This window comes from Electrophorus electricus, chromosome 2 (genome assembly GCF_013358815.1).
Source record: "Electrophorus electricus isolate fEleEle1 chromosome 2, fEleEle1.pri, whole genome shotgun sequence".
Lineage (NCBI taxonomy): Eukaryota > Metazoa > Chordata > Actinopteri > Gymnotiformes > Gymnotidae > Electrophorus > Electrophorus electricus.
The window spans coordinates 377,449-396,423 of NC_049536.1; the positions used below are offsets into that span (position 1 = coordinate 377,449).

Here is an 18,975-nt window from a genome sequence, read left to right on the forward strand (position 1 = left end):
GTGAACCTTCCCAGGAGTGGCCGGCCGACCAAAATTACCCCAAGAGCGCAGCGACGACTCATCCAAGAGATCACAAAAGACCCCACCCATCATTCAAAGAACTGCCTCACTTGCCTCAGTTAAGGTCAGTGTTCTTGACTCCACCATGAGAAAGAGACTGGGCACAAATGGCCTGCATGGCAGAGTTCCAAGATGAAAACCACTGCTGAGCAAAAAGAACATAAAGGCTTGTCTCAGTTTTACCAGAAAACATCTTGATGATCCCCAAGACTTTTGGGAAAATACTCTGTGGACTGATGAGACAAAAGTTGAACTTTTTGGAAGGTGTATGTCCCATTACATCTGGCATAAAAGTAACACAGAATTTCAGAAAAGGAACATCATACCAACAGTAAAATATGCTGGTGGTAGTGTGATGGTCTTGGGCTGTTTTGCTGCTTCAGGACCTGGAAGACTTGCTGTGGTAAATGGAACCATATCCTGAAGGAGAATGTCTGGCCATCTGTTCATGACCTCAAGCTGAAGCGCACTTGGGTTCTTCAGCAGGACAATGATCCAAAACACACCAGCAAATCCACCTCTGAATGGCTTCAGAAAAACAAAATTAAGACTTTGGAGTGGCCTAGTCAAAGTCCTGACCTGGATCCGACTGAGATGCTGTGATGTGACCTTAAAAAGGCAGTTCATGCTCGAAAACCCTCCAATGTGGCCGAATTACAACAATTCTGCAAAGACAAATGGGCCAGAATTCCTCCACAGTGCTGTAAAAGACTCATGATTGCAGTTGCTGTTTTTCAAAAGACTCATGAAACGCTTGATTGCAGTTGTTGCTGCTAAGGGTGGCCCAACCAGGTATTAGGTTTAGGGGGCAATCACTTTTTCACACATGGCCATGTAGGTTTGGATTTTTTTCCCCCTTAATAATAAAAACCTTCATGTAAAAACTGCATTTTGTGTTTATTTGTGTTATCTTTGTCTAATATTTAAATTTGTTTGATGAACTAAAATTTTTAGGTGTGACAAACATGCAAAAAAATAAGGTATCAGGAAAAAAAATTTTTCACACCACTGTATATGGTGTTTATGACTCTGTTCTAATGGTAGTATTACAGTGTTTTTGACTTTGTTCTAATGGTAGTATATGGTGTTTATGACTCTGTTGCAGCACAAGTGTGGCCCAACCTTGCCGACTGTCTCGATGCCACGTATGAAGCAGATATAGACGATGCTCCAGGCGAGGGCCAGGCTCAGCACCAGCCACCACTGTAAGGAGCCACTGCTACTGATGTCCGGGGTGATGTTCAGTGTCACACGATACCAGTAGTAGTTCGCTGCAGTACCCCGGACACACTCCTCTACGTAGTCTGTGGAAGAACGTCACAGAACATGTAGGGTGGTGTTCAGATGACAGTCACTCCAAAGGGGAAAAACTGGGTGTGGTTTTGTGTGTGTCTGGCTGTCAGTGTGCATGCATATATATGCATATTTGCTTTTGTGTTCATGTCTACATGTGTGCTTGTGTGTGTGTGTGTGTGTGTGTGTGTGTGTGTGTGTGTGTGTGTGTGTGTGTGTGTGTGGAGATACCGGTCAGATTTTCATTAAGTGGACACTGGCTCCAGGGCAGAGGATCCTGGAAGGAGTTGAAGAAATACCACAGCACCCAGGCTAGAATGGTGTTGTAGAACAACCCCACCAGGAAGGAGACAGCCATGGAAGCTACACCTACACACACACACACACACACACACACACAGACACGCACACACACACGCGCACACACACACAGAGCTCAGGCATTGCAGTATGCAGTTAATATCGTTTCAGTGTGGTTCATCTACTGCACTGTCTCTTCAGCTATCCAGTGCAGTTTTGTTAGGTAGAGTTTAATGGAAGTGTGTCTTTGTCTGCAGTAAATGGATCCTCAGACACACACAGAGTTTCCACTGTGACTGAGATCCACTGTGTCTGAGATCAATTGTGTCTGAAATTCAGGACTCGGCTTTCTGTGTCATCATTGTTTCTAAAGCTATTTTTAAACTTAACCATATTATTTAATTTAAAAAGTAATTGTTAAAGAAAAATGGAGATTGCATATCATGACCACTGCTATGGTGATCATGGAAAAATATTCTGTCTAAAGAAACCTGATACAAATCAAAAGACTCCTAGTATGGTTTTAGATTCTCCTTAAAGTACGTTTACCTTTAGACAAGTCTGTTTTATTTGTATAGAACATTTTTAGACTCATGGTGGTTTGCATAAGAGAAAGATCAAATAAAATTAGTTAAAATGAAAACAACTTGTATAACACAAGATAAAAATTTAAATATTATAACAATAACATCAAAATAAATTAAAATTAGATTAAACTGTCTTTTGTAAAATAATTTTAGTGGAAGCTTATACCTCACACCTTACATTTACTTTACACAATGTTTAATTTGTCAGCCTTATGGTGGATGGCATGTTTTATTGTGGATGGCATGGCGTGCTTTATTGTGGAAGGTGTGTTTTATTGTGGTTGGTGTGTTTTATTGACGTCTGAGTGATGTGAGAAGAGTGATATCACTATACAAGTCATTTAACCACAGGTAACTTTAATCTAAAAACTAATCCTAAACCCTAATCCTAAACCTAACCGCAGCTGTGTGATGCACAGAGCTCAGTATCATTTAGCCACAGGTAACCCTAATCTCAGGTAACCCTAATCTGTATTTTATTGTTTTCATACCTGGTGTAAATACTATACTAGTATTTTTTTTATCCCTGCCAACCTCTTGTACTTTTGCTGGTTTTTGCTCTCTACCATCTCCATGTTTTTGAACTTCCTCTCTTTCTGGATTACTCTTTGCCCTTTTGATCTGCCCCTTTTCTATTAAATTATCATCTACATAGGGATCCTTCTTGTATTCACCACCCAGGTAAGAACTCAGATTAAACTACAGGTTACTGACTGGCCACAGAGGTAAGAACTCAGATTAAAGTTCAGGTTACTGACCAACTTCACTGAAATAAGAACTCAGATTAAAGGTACAGTGCAGGTTACTGACCAACTCCACCCAGGTAAGGCGAGATGGAGTTCCAGACCCCAATACTGCCCTGCCGGAGACTCTGCCCAATGGCCAACTCCAGATAGAGGAGGGGCAATCCCTCGAACACCAGCGCAATCAGGTAAGGGATCAGAAATGCACCTGTTGCATGTACACACACACAAACACACAGAGAATGGTAATCATCAATGTACCCCACATTTCTAATAGCTCTAAAAACAGATGCACATGATACTGCCTTTAGATGCATGTATATGCCTTAGAAATTCAACACTGGAGCTGAACGGAAGGAGTTTTAGTCATCTGCTGCTATCACAACAGCATGTATACAGAGTCCATGAAAAAGATTCTTTAAAAATCATTGTGTGGCTATAATCTTAATAGTAAAAAGGTCATCCAGTTTTCAGTCAAATGCTTTAAACAACAAACGTTTCAGCACCTGATGTTTTAACTCAAATGTTTTAAACAAATGGCCCGAATCATTTGAAAACTCTTCATTTAGTTGTACAACTTTCATCGTTAAGTACAACGTACATGTTTACATTGTTACAGCATTTGATATGATTTATCACTTTTCATAAACATTTCATAGACTTGTACCAGAACTTAGAAAGCCAAATTATAGTTTTTCTTAAATATTATGATTATCACTATTAAAAAAAAAAAAAAAAAAAAAAAATTCAAATCTGTGTACTCTAAAAAATAATTTATTGTTTTAAATGTAATAATGAAGTAACCCTACCTGAATTCAATGAATCTTAAGTAATAACAGAGTAACAGAATAGCAGTAACAGCACAGATCAGTTTATAATAATGATAATAATCATCTTAAAATTTTAATCCAGGTCACAACATTAAAAGTTTTTTCCACAGTCCATGTAGAGACTTTAAATTTACACCAGATATCAGATAGAGGTTGTAGTCTAATTAGATTCTTGAATGTTAGTCATTGTTTCTCATACACAGTAAGGCCTATATAGTTCTGTTTACTTATTTGTTTATTTATTTTACTTCAGTCTTTTATTAGCTTTAACTAAATTATTTATCTCTGTAAATAAAATCTCAAGTCACTAGCTAAATGGAGTAAGGCAAGGCATATTACATAGAACTTTGAATCATTACAATATTTGAGTAAAACTAATTTGCCAATAAAACCAAAACCAGTTTTACTGGTTTGTGCTGAAGCAAATATCTGTTTCAGGGTCTTTATATCTTATTCTGAGACAATCATTTCACATGAATCCACAGGCTTAAGGAGAAGGCAAATGGAGAATTCAGTGCTTAATAAGACTTACTCCAAGAGGTTCCCTGGAAATCTACTGTGTAAGATCGACTCCCAGTGTTCTACACTGTGTGTATTTGGCACGATTCCCTGTGTTCTACACTGTGTATGTCTGGTTCAATTCCCTGTGTTCTACACTGTGTGTGTCCGGATTGATTCCGTGTCTTCTACACTGTGTGTATCCAGGTTGACTCCCTGTGTTTTATACTGTGTGTATCTGGATCGATTCCCTGTGCTCTACACTGTTGTTTTCCAGCTGCATCTTCAGGCTTATGTATGGGTTCTCCTCCACAAAGTCTCCCCTCACCTCCTCCGTAGATCTGGCACAGGTACGGGAACCTCCACACGTTTCCCAGACCCACGGCAAATCCGACGCAGGTAAGCAGGTACTGCACCTTGTTGTCCCACTTGGGACGGTCCTCTGTCTCATACCTTTCATCTTCCTGAATTCTTCTCTGCGCCATGTCCAGCTTCAGGTCTGTGCAGCTGAACACCCTGAAATTAAGTAATGGTCTGGTCTGACCAGGATCTGAGAAACACCTTTTATAGATTTTGGGGAATGTACCAAAGACACTGAGAGGATGAGGGGGTTAATTAGGAATGTGTTTGCTGGCAGTAGGAGATAAGGTGTTGGCCGCTAGTTTAATGGATAACCATCCAGCCATACAGTCTCCCAGCGAAATCCAAAACTTCCCCCTCACATCCTCAAAACATCTATAAAAAAAACCAACCGTAAAATAAAAGCACATCAGTAGGAAAGCAAAGGTCATTTGTGTCAAGGCTGTAATATTTTATAGTATACATTATGCTTTTATAAGGACTGTTACATGGTTTTTATCCATTCATAGATGTCATAGAGATGCGCAAAAATCTTTCTTTTTCTTTATTATGATAGAAATTAATTAACATTCAGAAAGGTAGCATATGTATAATTTCCTAAAGGAGTTTTCACCGTGATGATGAGTCATGAATCTGTGTACACCTCTTCTCTTCTGACGGGCTTTAATATTGCTTTTCGTGTGTTTGCGTGTTGTTTATAGGTGAGTGAGCAGATGCAGGAAGCCCTGCCCCCTGTCATGTTCAGCTGGTCTGCCTGACTGATAAGAGAGAGCATCACTGACCAGGAGACGAGAACATGGGGTTGCATGTTGTGATAGTGAATAAACCTTGTAATATGCTGAAACGTGTCAAATCCATGTGCTGTTAGTGTTAGTGTGTGTTAGTGTGCTAATTCAGTTGTGTGTTAGTGTGCTAGCTCAGTGGAGTGTTAGTGTATTATTTTTGCTAATTCAGTTGTGTTAGTGTGTGTTAGTGTGCTAATTTAGTGGAGTGTTAGTGTGTGCTAGTGTGCTAATTCAGTGGAATGTTAGTGTGTGTTAGTGTGCTAATTCAGTTGTGTCTTAGTGTGCTATTTCAGTGGAGTTAGTGTGCTATTTCAGTGGAGTGTTAGTGTGCTAATTCAGTGGTGTGTTAGTGTGTGTTCCTGTCATTCCTAGATCTTCCCAAGTTCAAGACTGTTTATTCAATATACACTCAATAGAAATAAAGATGCAGACTCTGGAATTAATTGAAGAGAATAGCTGGTCCTGTCTTTATTCTGAGCTCAATGTTACAAACGAGGCATACTCCGGAGAATGTCTAACAGTCTCAGGAAGGCATAACTGTTATACATTTTCTTCAAGGACACTTACATAACCATTTTTATTTTTTGTTAATACTTTTCCAGGTTTCCACTATTGTGTTCAAACCATACATTATTCAATATATGCATGACCATCGCTCTGATAGACCTTATCTGTGAGAGAGACCGTCGCTCTGCAGTAAAAGCCAGCAAGATTAGATTGATGTACAGCCCTTCAGATATACGTGCATGTTTAAACCATTGGAATCAGGTTTTGTGATGTAGTTAAGGACAGGATTACTATAGTCATACATTTCACAAGTTCACTTGAAAGCAGTATTACTTCACAGAATGTGCTTTGGTAGATACACTGTTTGAAGATGCTTTTCTAAATGCTAATTTCCAAAAGGTTTGTGCAATCCCACTATGGTGCTCTTCTGGACTGAGGTCAATCTTGTTATTTCTTAGATCTGAGCTGCCACTTCAGCATAAGGATCACAACACCAGCTGTAGTTCTAACCTTCCACGTTCCTCAATCCATCCCTGGGATTCTCCACATTCCTCAGTCCTGATTTCAGTGATCCTCTGAAGAATCCTGTGATCAATCAATATATTGTTCTTCCTTTTCTCTAGTGTCTTTGTTATGCTGTATACTATGTGTATATGTTATCACTGTGTATTAGTATATTATATTTATCTGCCTTGCAATTTATGTTCTGATACGGAAGTCGCCCAGGGCTCTGTGCTGTCTCCCTTTCTTTGGGGCCCCTCCCATTTTGGGGCGTGTCCAGCTAATACTGCAGGTGTTCTGTACACGATGCTGACAGCAGGTTCAGGGCACGTTGTCCTCGGCTACATGTGGCCAGAGTTGCCAGGTGCTCGAATGTTGATGAGTTTTCTAGACACCAACAGAAACCAACAGGCCTAAAGCTTATAGAAGGCAGGTGCACTCTGTCACATTAACCTTACCAAACACGTATTTAAGAAAATTTACTATGTGAAATAAAGTACAAAACCATCTAAAATTCAACCTGAATGAATGTTGCTTTCATTATAATCACTATAGATATGGGAAGGTACTGCTGAATAGGTACCTGTACCTAATTGGTCAATTTTAGGCTTAATAATTGATTTCTATAATAAAGGTAATTGTGCTTGTGTTTGATTATTTATAAGTAATTAGTATTATGATATCTGTACGTCTTAGTGCTGTAGACTCTAATGAACACAGATGCACAGCGACAGTAAATAAAAAAACAACATAAATGTTTAAGGTTAATGTAGAAATTTAATGCTTTTAATTACAGATTTGTTCATCCCAGACAAAGTCTCTTCATGTGAATGGTCGGATTTATTTAGGTCAACCCCGGCTGTTTATACATGAGCTATACATGAGCGGGCTCGTTCCCTTTCGTTTCCATGGAGACCCATGTCCCGGTGAGAGGAACGATGGCAAACAGTAACGGAAAAACTACCAGTGTAAGACTACATATCTTGCTTTTCATCGTTTTCTGACAGACTGACAGGTAATTTATTCTAACACCATATTTAACATTATGTCATATCTATATAAATCACAATTAATATGATTTTAACGTCTAGGACCTGTAAGATAGGTTAGTTGTGCAAAATGATTTAAGACTACTAAGATAGTGTTAGCTATGCTAAACTAGACTAAACTTTAATAAGATAGCTAACATTAACTTTCCTAATCTACCATATTCAAACATCAAACCTTCAGTTTTTGGTGAAGATTTTTACCCGTGGTGTCTTAAACACTAGGCCTTAAATGTCGTTATACTGTTTCTGTTTTGTTCAAACCTGATACGCAAGTTCTGCATCAGTCAACCACAGAACTTATCTGTCTGAGGTCTCTAAAGTTAACATTTCCGATGTGAAAAACTCAAGGCCTACTATCGTTACTGGTCTTAATAGACTTAATACTGTATGGGAAACTGTATATTACAGATGTACCCAGTCTACTTTATTTTTACCAGTCACTCGTAGAGAGAAATCTAATGAAATTCTTGAACTCTCAAGTTAGATGCATAAGAGCAAATTAGCAACGTGCTGTATAATCTAACCGAAACTGTTATAATAACAGTTAATTGAATCGTAATTATTTCCACCTAAAACTGACCTTGCACTGTACCAGCTGTGTTTTACTAATCTGTATACCTGCCTTTCTACATGCAATGCCTGTTTGAATAAAAAAATGTGACTTGGTCCAAAATTAGTCTTAAAACAGCATGGAACTACATACTCTGCCTTTAGTCTAAATTTTATTATCTGTTAAGTTATACATTGTTCTTTTGATATAAGTTGATTTTAGTATTTCAGTTCCAGCCATGTGTTTGCAGTGTAAAGAAAACATGTTTTTGATGATGCTTGTTCTAAAAGTCTGCAACATTTTAGAACAATTTCCCCTGCTGTAGTCCTCACGTTTAATTAATTTAGGAGTATAGTCCTTGATATATACATTTACTATTAAAGTTTAGTGCTACTCTCTATAAATGCTGTGGTAGTATAATTAATACCTGAGGAAGTGCTGCTGTGGTAAAGGTCCATTGTCCTCTAGTGTAATGTATGGTAAATCCTTATTGTCCTCTGGGCAAAGCTTTGTTGTCTTCTGGTGTTACTGACAGTAACGGTCTTCTTGGATGCTCTGTTGCCCTCCTGGGTGATCTATGCTAATCCTGCACATGTTGCTGTTACATCACTTGATTTCTTTGGTAATGATTTCTTCAGTTCCATGTCCATGTGTATATGGGCAGAGACTGTGCTGATACTCTTTTTGTGTGTGTTGTCACTCCTACAGCAGCTCTTCCACAAATATTTGTATACAGCCACTAGGGGAATGATGAGGGCAGGCACTCCAGAAAGGATGAAGATGATGACATAGATCCACCCTGGGTAGAACATGGTCTCTAACATTGGGAAGTTGTCCTGTAATAAAATTACACGTGAGAGTGATACATTTCCTGGGATTTGAGTTTAAAGGATAGGAGTAAAGGACAGTAGTGTATACACGAAGCCACAAGCCATAATTACAGTTTAGACAGTAACCGTACCGACTCTGGGTTCCATGCGATGTAGGTGAGTTCTTTGGTGGCAGTGGAAACAAGGTAGAAAAGGAATATTACAAGCACAATGAGAGGACTAATCACTCGCCACGTGGCCTGCCAGAAGATGTTGGGCTTGTGGCCAATCATGAACTCAATGTCTTTGTTAAACCTGTAACAAAGGCAAATCAAGGCATTTTAATGATGGTGGTTTAGAGTTCCACCTCTCCAACAGACAAGTACAATTAACTGGCCCAGAAACAACTATGGCCAGAGTTGCAGCCTTTTTCCAACATACTACTTCAGGGAAATTTAATTAAAAATTTGATAGACCGTGGTTGAATAAGTTGAGTGATGTGCTAATGATGCAACTGACTGCTCATTGTGCAGACTTTTCAGAGAGGTCCCACAGTCCAAACATACACTAAAGCTTTGACCATGCACATAACATCATGAACATCATGAAAGAATTCTTGGCTAGTGAGCTATAATCTGTGGTCTTTGAATGCACAGTCCTTCATGGTGGCAAATCTAATACCTCTACAACCAAAGACAGCCAACAAGTACCTTCTGGCAGTCAGAAAATTTGTTCCAAAATTTCCACGTACATATAATGATTCATAAAAGTCTAAACAACCAAATACAAGCATAACGGTCATTACAGTGTTATGGTAATGCACCACACAGATTCATAAAAGTCTTATAAACAACCCAGTGGAACACATAAAAAGGGCAAAATAAAATACAATCTGTCATTACAAGATAAAAATGTCCTACTCAAAAACTTCACTAAAAAAATTGTTATGTAGCAGTCATTTATGTCATTGGTACACCACCACAGGAGATACTACAGACATACTACAGAGCATGTTTTTGAAGCCCTCAATCTTTTGTTAGATTTTGCCATAAGTCTCACTTTGCAAACTGTGTCATCGATGTTATGTCACCCTGACATACCAAATAAATGCTGAACTGCAGTCACGTCATAACACATCCTGACACATCATAATGTCACCAAAAATCTGTCACTTGGCATAGTTGTCATGTCAACCTGACATCAAAGATGACCAAGGCAGCTTTTATGAGAGCTTAGGCTTGCTGGAATAAGCATTTAGAAATGTTTATATATGTTTAAGTTAGAGCTCAAGAAGGGCTTATGTAGGTGTCCTGCAGTCTTCTAAACGCTGCCCTTTAGTAAGTGTTACTAAAATCTGCTGTCTAATGAGTTTGGTCTCAGTCTCACCTGTCTATCCCATAGATGTAACACACAGCTATCATCTCGCAGAAGGCAATGATGAGAAGAGGAATGGAACCTGCAAAGCTGTCGAACAGAGCCAGCCAGTATTCACCAGAGCGCTGTGTGAAGATCAAAGCGATAGCAAACGAGGCCAGGCAAACAATCCCTGAAATCCAAAGACATACAAAGAACCTCCTTACTGTCTGGATGTTTTTAATTGAAAGTGCTATTCCAATAGTTATTGAAAGAAATAGCAAGTTATAAGCTCTCTATTAGCCATTAGATGCTAATTATATAGAATCATGTGTTTTTCATCTGTAATGTTCCGTAGTTTTTCATGTCACAAGTCTTCACTAAAAATCTCGGTTCCATTTTTCAGTCATATATTTTATAATCACTGTTTGTAAACTGTTCCTGTAGTTGATTGACCATTGTGTCTTCACACCTGAATTGCAAGTGAAGGGACACTCGACCCTAAGGACAGAACACAAATTTTCATTTATATAAATTAACCACCAGTGATTACAAACTTCTAGACCAGATTTTGGATCACTGTTGTTTTCATCCTCAGTGATTGTGTTTAACTTGCACCATTACGTCTTATATCTTCTTTACAGAGCTTCTAGTGTATGGGCAACCTGTTAGGGCCTCTTTCGGCCAGGTCTTGGGGAATACATTCAGGTCCTGCAGAGGCATCACAACCCCCTCAACACTGCCAAACATGGTGGAGAGGCCAAGGCAGAAGAGCATAATGAAGAACAGCATGGCCCAGAGTGGGGAGATGGGCATCTTGGTGATGGCCTCTGTGAACACGATGAAGGCCAGACCTGTGCCCTCCACACCCTGAAATGCCAACGAGCACACGCTCCTTTAGCTTGGGTTTAGGAGAATGTTCTACAGATGTCTTCACAGGCTTGTTTTATTCATAATAGCAAAGCATGACCTAAAATATAGAATAAACCTGTGTGCTGTGTGTCTCCTCGGTTTGGATGTGCTCGGTTTGCCACTCACATTGGTATGTCTTGAAGTTTTTATGTATTTAAAACATCAAAAGTGGTGGGGACATTAGATTTAGAGCATGGAATCATGTCTATAGGAAGAAGGTTGACGGACTGAAGGATTGCCTGGAACAGGTTGTGGAGTCTTACCTGGCTTAGCAGAGCCTGCATGTCACAGGTCTTCAGGCTGAGCGCCTGTATGATTTCAGGTGATGTGCTGTTGAGACTCTGCAGGACTTCATTGTAGTTGCTCTCTGTGATGTTTCCCTCTGGGAGATGAAACGCATTCAGAAGAGCCACAATGTTCCTGATTGAAAACATGAACAGAGAAGCACAGTGATTTTTAACTTTACTACTAGGTACAGACATATATCAAGGAAAATTAAATTGTTTACTTTTATTACAAATTCTTCCCACTGGACATAAACAGCCTTGTTTCAATTGTGGCACCATCTTGAAAACTGGGTATCACAGACATTAAAGGAGTTTTGTTCTGATCCATCAGAACTGCTGTTTTAACAGTATAGAACATTGTCAGATATGAGCACATAACTGCTGTATTAGAACCATATCAGATATGAGCACATCAGTATTAGAACAGTATCAGACATGAGCACATCACTTCAGTATTAGGAAAGTATCAAACATGAGCACATACCCGCTAAGGCAGTCGTCAAACCTCTCAGTGGCTCTGAATCCAATGATGGAGTAGATCACTATGGCAGCGTAGATCGATGTGAAGCCATTGATTATGGAGATTGTAACAGCATCCTGTTCACAGTTGTTACTGCCAAGCACAGAATTAACATGTAATTTATTTTCATATAATTGAATTTTAATAAAGCACAATTTAATTACTTTCAACAAAGCAAATGTTACTTGCAACAAACCAACAAAATGGATCATTTACATTTGACAGAGCAAATGCTTTGAAAAACGTTAAAATTAAGTAAGAGTGTTGTATCCAAGAGGATTTGTATGCTGTGGAGATTTACTTACTGAACAGAGTTGTAGCTGGAGAACGATATCAGTCCTCCAAAAGCAAGAGAGAAAGAGTAGAACACCTGAGCGCCAGCATCCAGCCATGTAGCTGGGTTTAGCAATTCATTTAACTACAGAGCCAAATGAGAGCTGCAGTCAAGGGGATTCACACATTTGCATGAAAGACAAGTGTTAGCTAAAAGCACTGTAGCTAATCACCTTAATGTTAAACCATGATGATTGGTCAGTGTTGTATTGGTTAAAACTGGGCTCTGAATAGGATGAGATATTTGATTGTTTTTCTGTATAAAATCAAAAGAAATAGACTGGCTTAGAATGCAAACATGTCTTAGAATGTTAACATGTTTTAGAATGTTAACTGGGTTTACCATGCAAACATGACTTAGAATACCAACGCGTCTTAGAATGCTAACACGGCTTAGATTGTTAACTTGTTTTAGAATGTTAATATGGCTTAGAATGCTAGCAGAGCCAGTAACAGTGGGATTAAGATAACGGCTCATTTTCATGATTTCCTTGTTTGCATCTGGATTTGTTAGCTACCTTAGCAATTATGGTCATAAAGAATCGGGTTTCAGTCTGCCTGATATTGAGCTCAACTTCAACTACCACAGATAAAGGAACAAGCCACTTCTTCTCAGACACAGTTTAGAAATGAAATGCTTCAAATGGAGTCAGTTTAAATGTTTCAAACATTCACACTAATTTGGTCTTTGTGACCTGTTTACTAAAGAGGTGACAGGCCCTCTGTGCGGGCTTGGTGGAGTTACGCCGCTTACATCAGGAGTGAAGAGGAACTTGATCCCGTTCATGGAGCCTTTGAGTGTCAGCCCTCGGATCAGGAAGATGGTGAGAACCACGTACGGCAGAGTGGAAGTTATGTACACAGCCTGGAATGAGAAGAAGGATCTCATCAGCGTGGACGTTATGTAGATAGCCTGTAATGAGATGAAGGATTTCATCAGAGTGGACGTTACGTAGACAGCCTGTAATGAGATGAAGGATCCCATCAGAGTGGACGTTATTTAGAAGCCTGTAATGAGATGAAGGATCTCATCAGAGTGGACGTTATGTTCATAGCCTGGAATGAGGGAGAACCGTGGGAAGGAGGAGCTTTAGAAGTAGCAGTATATCCAGTGTCTATATCACCCAGTGAGTCTCAGTCAACTTTGTACCCTGTGTCCATGCACTGATGGTAATTGCTAGTTTCAAACATAAAGATAAAGAATATAAACCTATTGTCTCATCATAAAACAGACATGACTTTGACCCAAGCCCCTCCTTGTTTATAACCAGTAGGAGGTTTTTTTTGTTGTTGTTTTTTTTTAAACCTTGCCTGTAGTTTCAAAGCCATTGTTTCCCATAAGCAGTACAGACATTACTAGCAGAGACTCTGGTTAATGTCCACACTGTGATTATGTGGGCACTGTTTACGAGAGTCTGATTAATGTCCACAATGTCCACCCTGTGTTTATGTGGGCACTGTTTATGAGAGTGATTAATGTCCAACCTGCATGTATGTGGACACTTTCTTGAGTTTTGGTTGTTTCTGTCCGAGAACTGCAGCAGTAATTCTTGCCGAACGTTTTTTTTTTTTTTGTGCCGTAAGGTGATAATATGGAAGGACTTGCCTTGCCTGTTGTTTCAATGCCACGGATGCAGCACACCCAGAGTACCATCCACGCTGCGATCAGACAGATCACCATCCACCACTGCAGCCCACCTGAGTCCTCGATCTTGGTCGAGGTATTCAGAGTCTTTCTGTACCAGAAATAATCCACAGGAGAGCTACGAGCACACTCTGACACCAGACCTGTAGGGGGAGACACTCATCTCTTAATGTCTGGTCTTTACCATATGACCTTCTAGTGCAGTTTCACTCAGAGCGCTTTTTTGATAACAGAGCCATGATGAACAGCAGGAAGGGAGATTTCATTACCAGTTCTGTTTTCGTTGACGGGACACTGGCTCCAGGGCAGAGGGTCCTGGAAGGAGTTGAAGAAGTACCACATGACCCAGGCTATGATGGTGTTGTAGTACATTCCAACCATATATGACACCAATGTGGATGATATACCTGTGGAGAAAGTCTTAGTTTAAATATACTGGGCTTTACAAACCCTTAGTACTTTTTCAAGCTCAATTCAGGATCACCAGTGAAGCTCACCACACCAAAGACTACTGTATCTTATACTACTAGACACAGTCACACTCATTCAAATGGCTGCATTAGATCCCAGGATCAACATTCACGATCTCGGTCCAGAAGAATGCAGTCCTTGGAACAGCTTAGATACTACATAGGACTCTCAAGTTCCCAGACCTCTGGTAGAGGACACAAGCATGAAGGAAAACAAAACTGGTGGAGGATTTTGTTTTAATATATAAACCTTTTTTAAAAGGTTCCAGAATCTTTTTTTCAAGTACAACATTCACCAAGAAGATTTTTCTGATTTAGCTATGGCTTACAGTTTATGACTATGCAACAGTTCATAGCAGAGCAATCACTTTGCAATTTGTCACAACGATGATGTGTATGGTGGACAACATATGCTAGTAAAAAGTAAAAAATTCCTGTTTACTGTTAATAGATTTTAGTGGTATGGAGATGTTTATAATTGTAGAGTGCTTGGTATAAAGGTCTATGATACTCACCGACACCAACTAAGTAAGGGTTAATAGACCTCCAGACACCCACACTGGCCTTCCTCAGCCTCTGTCCGATGGCAAACTCCAGATGTAGCAGAGGAACTCCCTCCAGAACCAACAGCAGCAGGAATGGGATCATGAACGCTCCTGTACACACACACACACACACACAGAAGAGGACCCATGTTGGTACCCCTACACAAGTAACATGTTGCTATTTTCAAATGACTTTCTTTGTGATAAATAGTTTATTATTATTTTACTCCTTTTTCAGCCAGCTGAAATAGCTGTTTCTTACAGTTAATTATTAAACTTTTAATCATATTTAAACACTTCCTTTTTAATTTTGTCATTTATCATTGACCTGCTGATTGTCCATAAATCCTGACTCATCCTACTGCAGGAGAAATGAGAAGAGAAGTCATAGCCTGTTGTTTTACAAGGCTGTGATAAACATAAACATATACTTAAATAATACCCTTATCTGCACGTGTAACCTCACTGTGTTGCATTTTCTCTTTCATTCTCTCCATCTTCTGCTGAAAGTCCCCAAACACTTAACCGAGGGTTTCAATTATAATCTATATAAACAGCCTCTTTTTTAAACCAATCATGTTGCAGAATGAACGACACATTTCCATGCCCTTCCTGCCACATAAGTTGACCAGATGTTTCAATATTTTTTTTAATATAGTGATTTTTACAACACAATTTCTCACAAACTTTTATAAATATCTGAGTCCAAATCCAAGACAGAGGTGAGAGCATCAAGGAAAAACTCTGGATGGAATTAATGAAGAAACCTTGGGGGGACCAAAACTGAAGAGGCAACCCGTCCTCTTTGGACCACCCAATTAGTAACCAGTCCATGGTTTAATGTGATACTTTAGATCCAGTGGCCACTTCAGTGTAGATGTGGGAGTGTCAGCTGCTCCAGTGGGTCTAGGGAGAAAGTGTTCATAATGGCCCAGCCCCTGGTGACCATGGCAACAGGGATTGGGGTGAAGAAGCCTGAATTTCATACTGTCTTTGTAACCAGGCCATGTTGCCAAATCATCCTACCATTGAGCATCAAGGTTATGTATAAACTTGATCTTGTACTGAAATAACAGTAATCAGTAAAGAAATTTTTGTCCTGACTGAAGTTGCCAATGAGTTTGCTATAGTATGCTTCAGCCAGCATATCAAGATTCTTGAACAAGTTTGAAGTAGGAAATGTCAAGAACAAATAATTGCACATGGTTTGCTGGTTCTTGTGGCCATAGCATTTGACATTTTTATACACACGAAGGAACATCACATACTGAAATATTGCAATGCCTCCCTCTGTTCTGACAGTTCCACAGCTGTGGAGGCTGTGAGAATAGAGGATAGTCTTAATTATAGTAATTATTGTAATTATTGTAATTGTATTATGAAATACTTTATTAACATGAATACATTTTAAAGCTCATTCTGTTGTTACCTCACATGTAACTGTGCAATGTGGTTATGTCACATGTAACTCTGTTATCTGTTGTTACCACACATATAACTCATGTAACTGTGTTCTGTTCTTCTCGGCCAACCTTTAGGATCACCTTAATGAATGAATTACTGTTTTTAGGAGAGCTTTAACTATTTAGTAACCATTTACAAGATCAGGTGGTTAGTTAGTATTATGTAACGATGTCATTACCTGTAACTGCATTGTAATAATAAGGTAATAAATTTGGAAATACCAAATGTATTTCCTTTACTGGATATAAATAACTGGTTTTATTACAATCATTATCTTATTTAAATGGAATTTAAAAGTAGATGATGTTCATACCTTCCAAACCTCCTTACAGTTAATTATTTTACGAAAATGTGGCAGTAATTTTATAACAATTTTACTGATGCTATAATTCTTATTTGCATACTGATTCCAAATGTCAACAAGTGAAACATCTCTGACCCCAAACTGTTACCACTAGGTGGCAGTAAGTCCACCTGCTCCTACACTCAGATGGAGGGAACGTGTGAATGACAAAATTAGAATGTTGCTTGTCTGATATTAAAGCCTGTCAGTGAGCTCATGGCACAGAACAGAATGAAAAACACATTATGCTTTTATATGTAATAACTTGAAACTCTCTTTAAATTTCCCAGTAGTAACTCAGCTTCTGTGAAGACTTGTTTCAATTGAAGTGAATTTGAATTCACAGATGGTTACAGATGGTTATTTAGCCCAGACAAAAGTTAACTGTTAACAGCTAAAGAGCTCTAACCTGGACCAGAATAATGAAATGTAAAGCGCTCTCTTACCTTCTCCCCTCTCTGTCTGTCTCTCTGCCTCTCCTCTGGTGCACATGGTGTCTCAATGTCTGTTGCTCTGTCTGTCTCTATCTCTCTGTCTGTCTCTGTCTGCCTCTGTCTGCCTCTCCTGTGGTGTTTGACCTTCAATCTCAGTTTAATGTTTTATCTGTGTTCTGTAATGTTTTTATTCCCACATTTATTTTCCCATGCCACTCATTTTCTCTGTGCTTTAATTTCCACTGTGTGTCTCCAGCAAGAACCTCCTTCTTCCTCAAACACAGTAAAACACAAAGTGCTTCATTACAGCATTACAGTCCACAGGAGAGTGGCCGAATGCCGCATGGAAGGCATGTGTAATGATGAACACTCTTATAGGCAAGTGCTCATATATGGAGCATTAATAGTTAACCATAATCCCTGTCTGGGTGACAGCCTGTCAGTCACAAAAGCATCACTTACTGACATGTCTGCCTGCCTGTACTGTATTAAACGTGAACAATGAATGTGATAGAAGCCTAATACAGACTTCTGTAGGTTTATGCTTTTTATTTCTCCAAGCCTGAGCCCCTGGGCCACAGCTACACAACCAGCTGTCCTGGTCGTGCTCATGTTCTACTGTGTGAATTGCGGTCACAAGCACTCAGAACAAACCAGCACTTGGACACCTGCTCTATTTACCATCGCACAGTAATGACACAGTAATGACAAAACTGCTGCAAAACTATTTCTATGTGGAATTAATGTACCTATGAGCAGGGTGCTGATTACAATATTTATTTACTCACCACATTTTATTTTGTCAAACATCTGCTCTCAACTTCCTTTATATATGACTACTAATGTCAATTCATTAATATCTGTGATATTTTTCTGTTTGAGCCCTACCTCCTCCATGACTCTGGCAGAGGTAGGGGAACCTCCAGACGTTGCCGAGCCCCACACAGAAGCCCACACAGGTGAGCATGTACTGGGCTTTGTTGTCCCACTGCGGCCGGCCCCTTGCCTGGACCTCCTCCAGCTCTTCCAGCTCAGCGTGAGAGGGGATGCGCTCCTCCAGGCCTGGGTTAGGAATCTGCAACTTCATGACTGCTCTGAGCAGGTACACACAACCACTGCGTCCTTACTCTGGGAAGGTACACACAGGACCACTGGGATACTGTCAGTCTCTAACTCCTCTGTGAGTATATATGTGTGTGTGTGTGTGTGTGTGTGTGTGTGTGTGTGTGTGTGTGTGTGTGTGTGTGTGTGTGTGTGTGTGTGCGTGCAAGTGTAGGTGTGCACCTGTGTGTGTGACACACACACACACACACATACTTTGTTAATAGTGACCTTCAGCACCTGACATTCCTTATCTGTGGAGCCATCTGAGTGAGTGAGATATTCTGACTGGTCAGCAGGATAAGAGAAGCTTGTCTCTTCATCTATAAGAGTTAATGCATAATAGAATTACATCCACTTGTCTAAACCTGGCTTAGACAACCCAGCTTCATACAGGCTCACTAGAAGGCTTCGCACACTAACACAGACACACTTTTCACAGGTGAGAGAGGTGTGACACGAATATTAATTGCTGGAACATTTTGTCTCTTCAAGAAGATGAGAAGAATTCACCCCACACAGTTTGGTCATCTTGTTAACAATAACAGGGAAGAAGAGTGAAGTGACCAGCTGTAGCACAATGAGAAATGATTGACAGCTCACAGCAGTGCACAAGGACATTAATATTACAGTGTACTGTGTCATTAATACTACAGTGCATATGGACATTATTACTACAGTGGACTTGGACATTCC

At 39.6% G+C, this 18,975-nt stretch overlaps 2 protein-coding genes across 2 annotated transcripts in view; both read right to left on the minus strand.

The window, feature by feature from the left end:
- Positions 1 to 4,796, minus strand: part of slc6a18 (solute carrier family 6 member 18) — a 10,782-nt gene extending 5,986 nt beyond the window's left edge. The window contains exons 1-4 of the mRNA XM_027030971.2: positions 4,640 to 4,796; positions 3,051 to 3,191; positions 1,585 to 1,722; positions 1,183 to 1,364 (exon numbers count right to left, since the gene is read on the minus strand). Of these exons, the coding sequence (XP_026886772.1) occupies positions 1,183 to 1,364; positions 1,585 to 1,722; positions 3,051 to 3,191; positions 4,640 to 4,796 (618 nt within the window). The remainder of the gene's footprint in view (positions 1 to 1,182; positions 1,365 to 1,584; positions 1,723 to 3,050; positions 3,192 to 4,639) is intronic.
- Positions 4,797 to 8,098: 3,302 nt separating this feature from the next.
- Positions 8,099 to 18,271, minus strand: LOC113590694 (sodium-dependent neutral amino acid transporter B(0)AT1-like). The gene is made up of 12 exons (XM_027030973.2): positions 18,067 to 18,271; positions 14,908 to 15,048; positions 14,192 to 14,329; positions 13,884 to 14,065; positions 13,032 to 13,142; positions 12,250 to 12,362; positions 11,909 to 12,037; positions 11,401 to 11,557; positions 10,891 to 11,095; positions 10,259 to 10,418; positions 9,025 to 9,187; positions 8,099 to 8,899 (listed from the first exon to the last, which is right to left on the minus strand). The coding sequence occupies exons 1-12, from the start codon at positions 18,263 to 18,265 to the stop codon at positions 8,639 to 8,641; spliced, it is 1,959 nt and encodes a 652-aa protein (XP_026886774.2). The 5' UTR covers positions 18,266 to 18,271; the 3' UTR covers positions 8,099 to 8,638.
- Positions 18,272 to 18,975: the final 704 nt, after the last annotated feature.

Bases quoted from the DNA above. Each gene is read 5' to 3' on its own strand.
- LOC113590694 (XM_027030973.2), bottom strand. From the start codon at position 18,265: ATGAAGTTGCAGATTCCTAACCCAGGCCTGGAGGAGCGCATCCCCTCT. The intron at 15,049-18,066 runs GTAGGGCTCAAA...GTGTGTGTACAG, and splicing joins CTGCCAGAGTCATGGAGGAG to GAGCGTTCATGATCCCATTC. The intron at 11,558-11,908 runs GTATGTGCTCAT...GTTTTCAATCAG, and splicing joins TTTGACGACTGCCTTAGCGG to GAACATTGTGGCTCTTCTGA.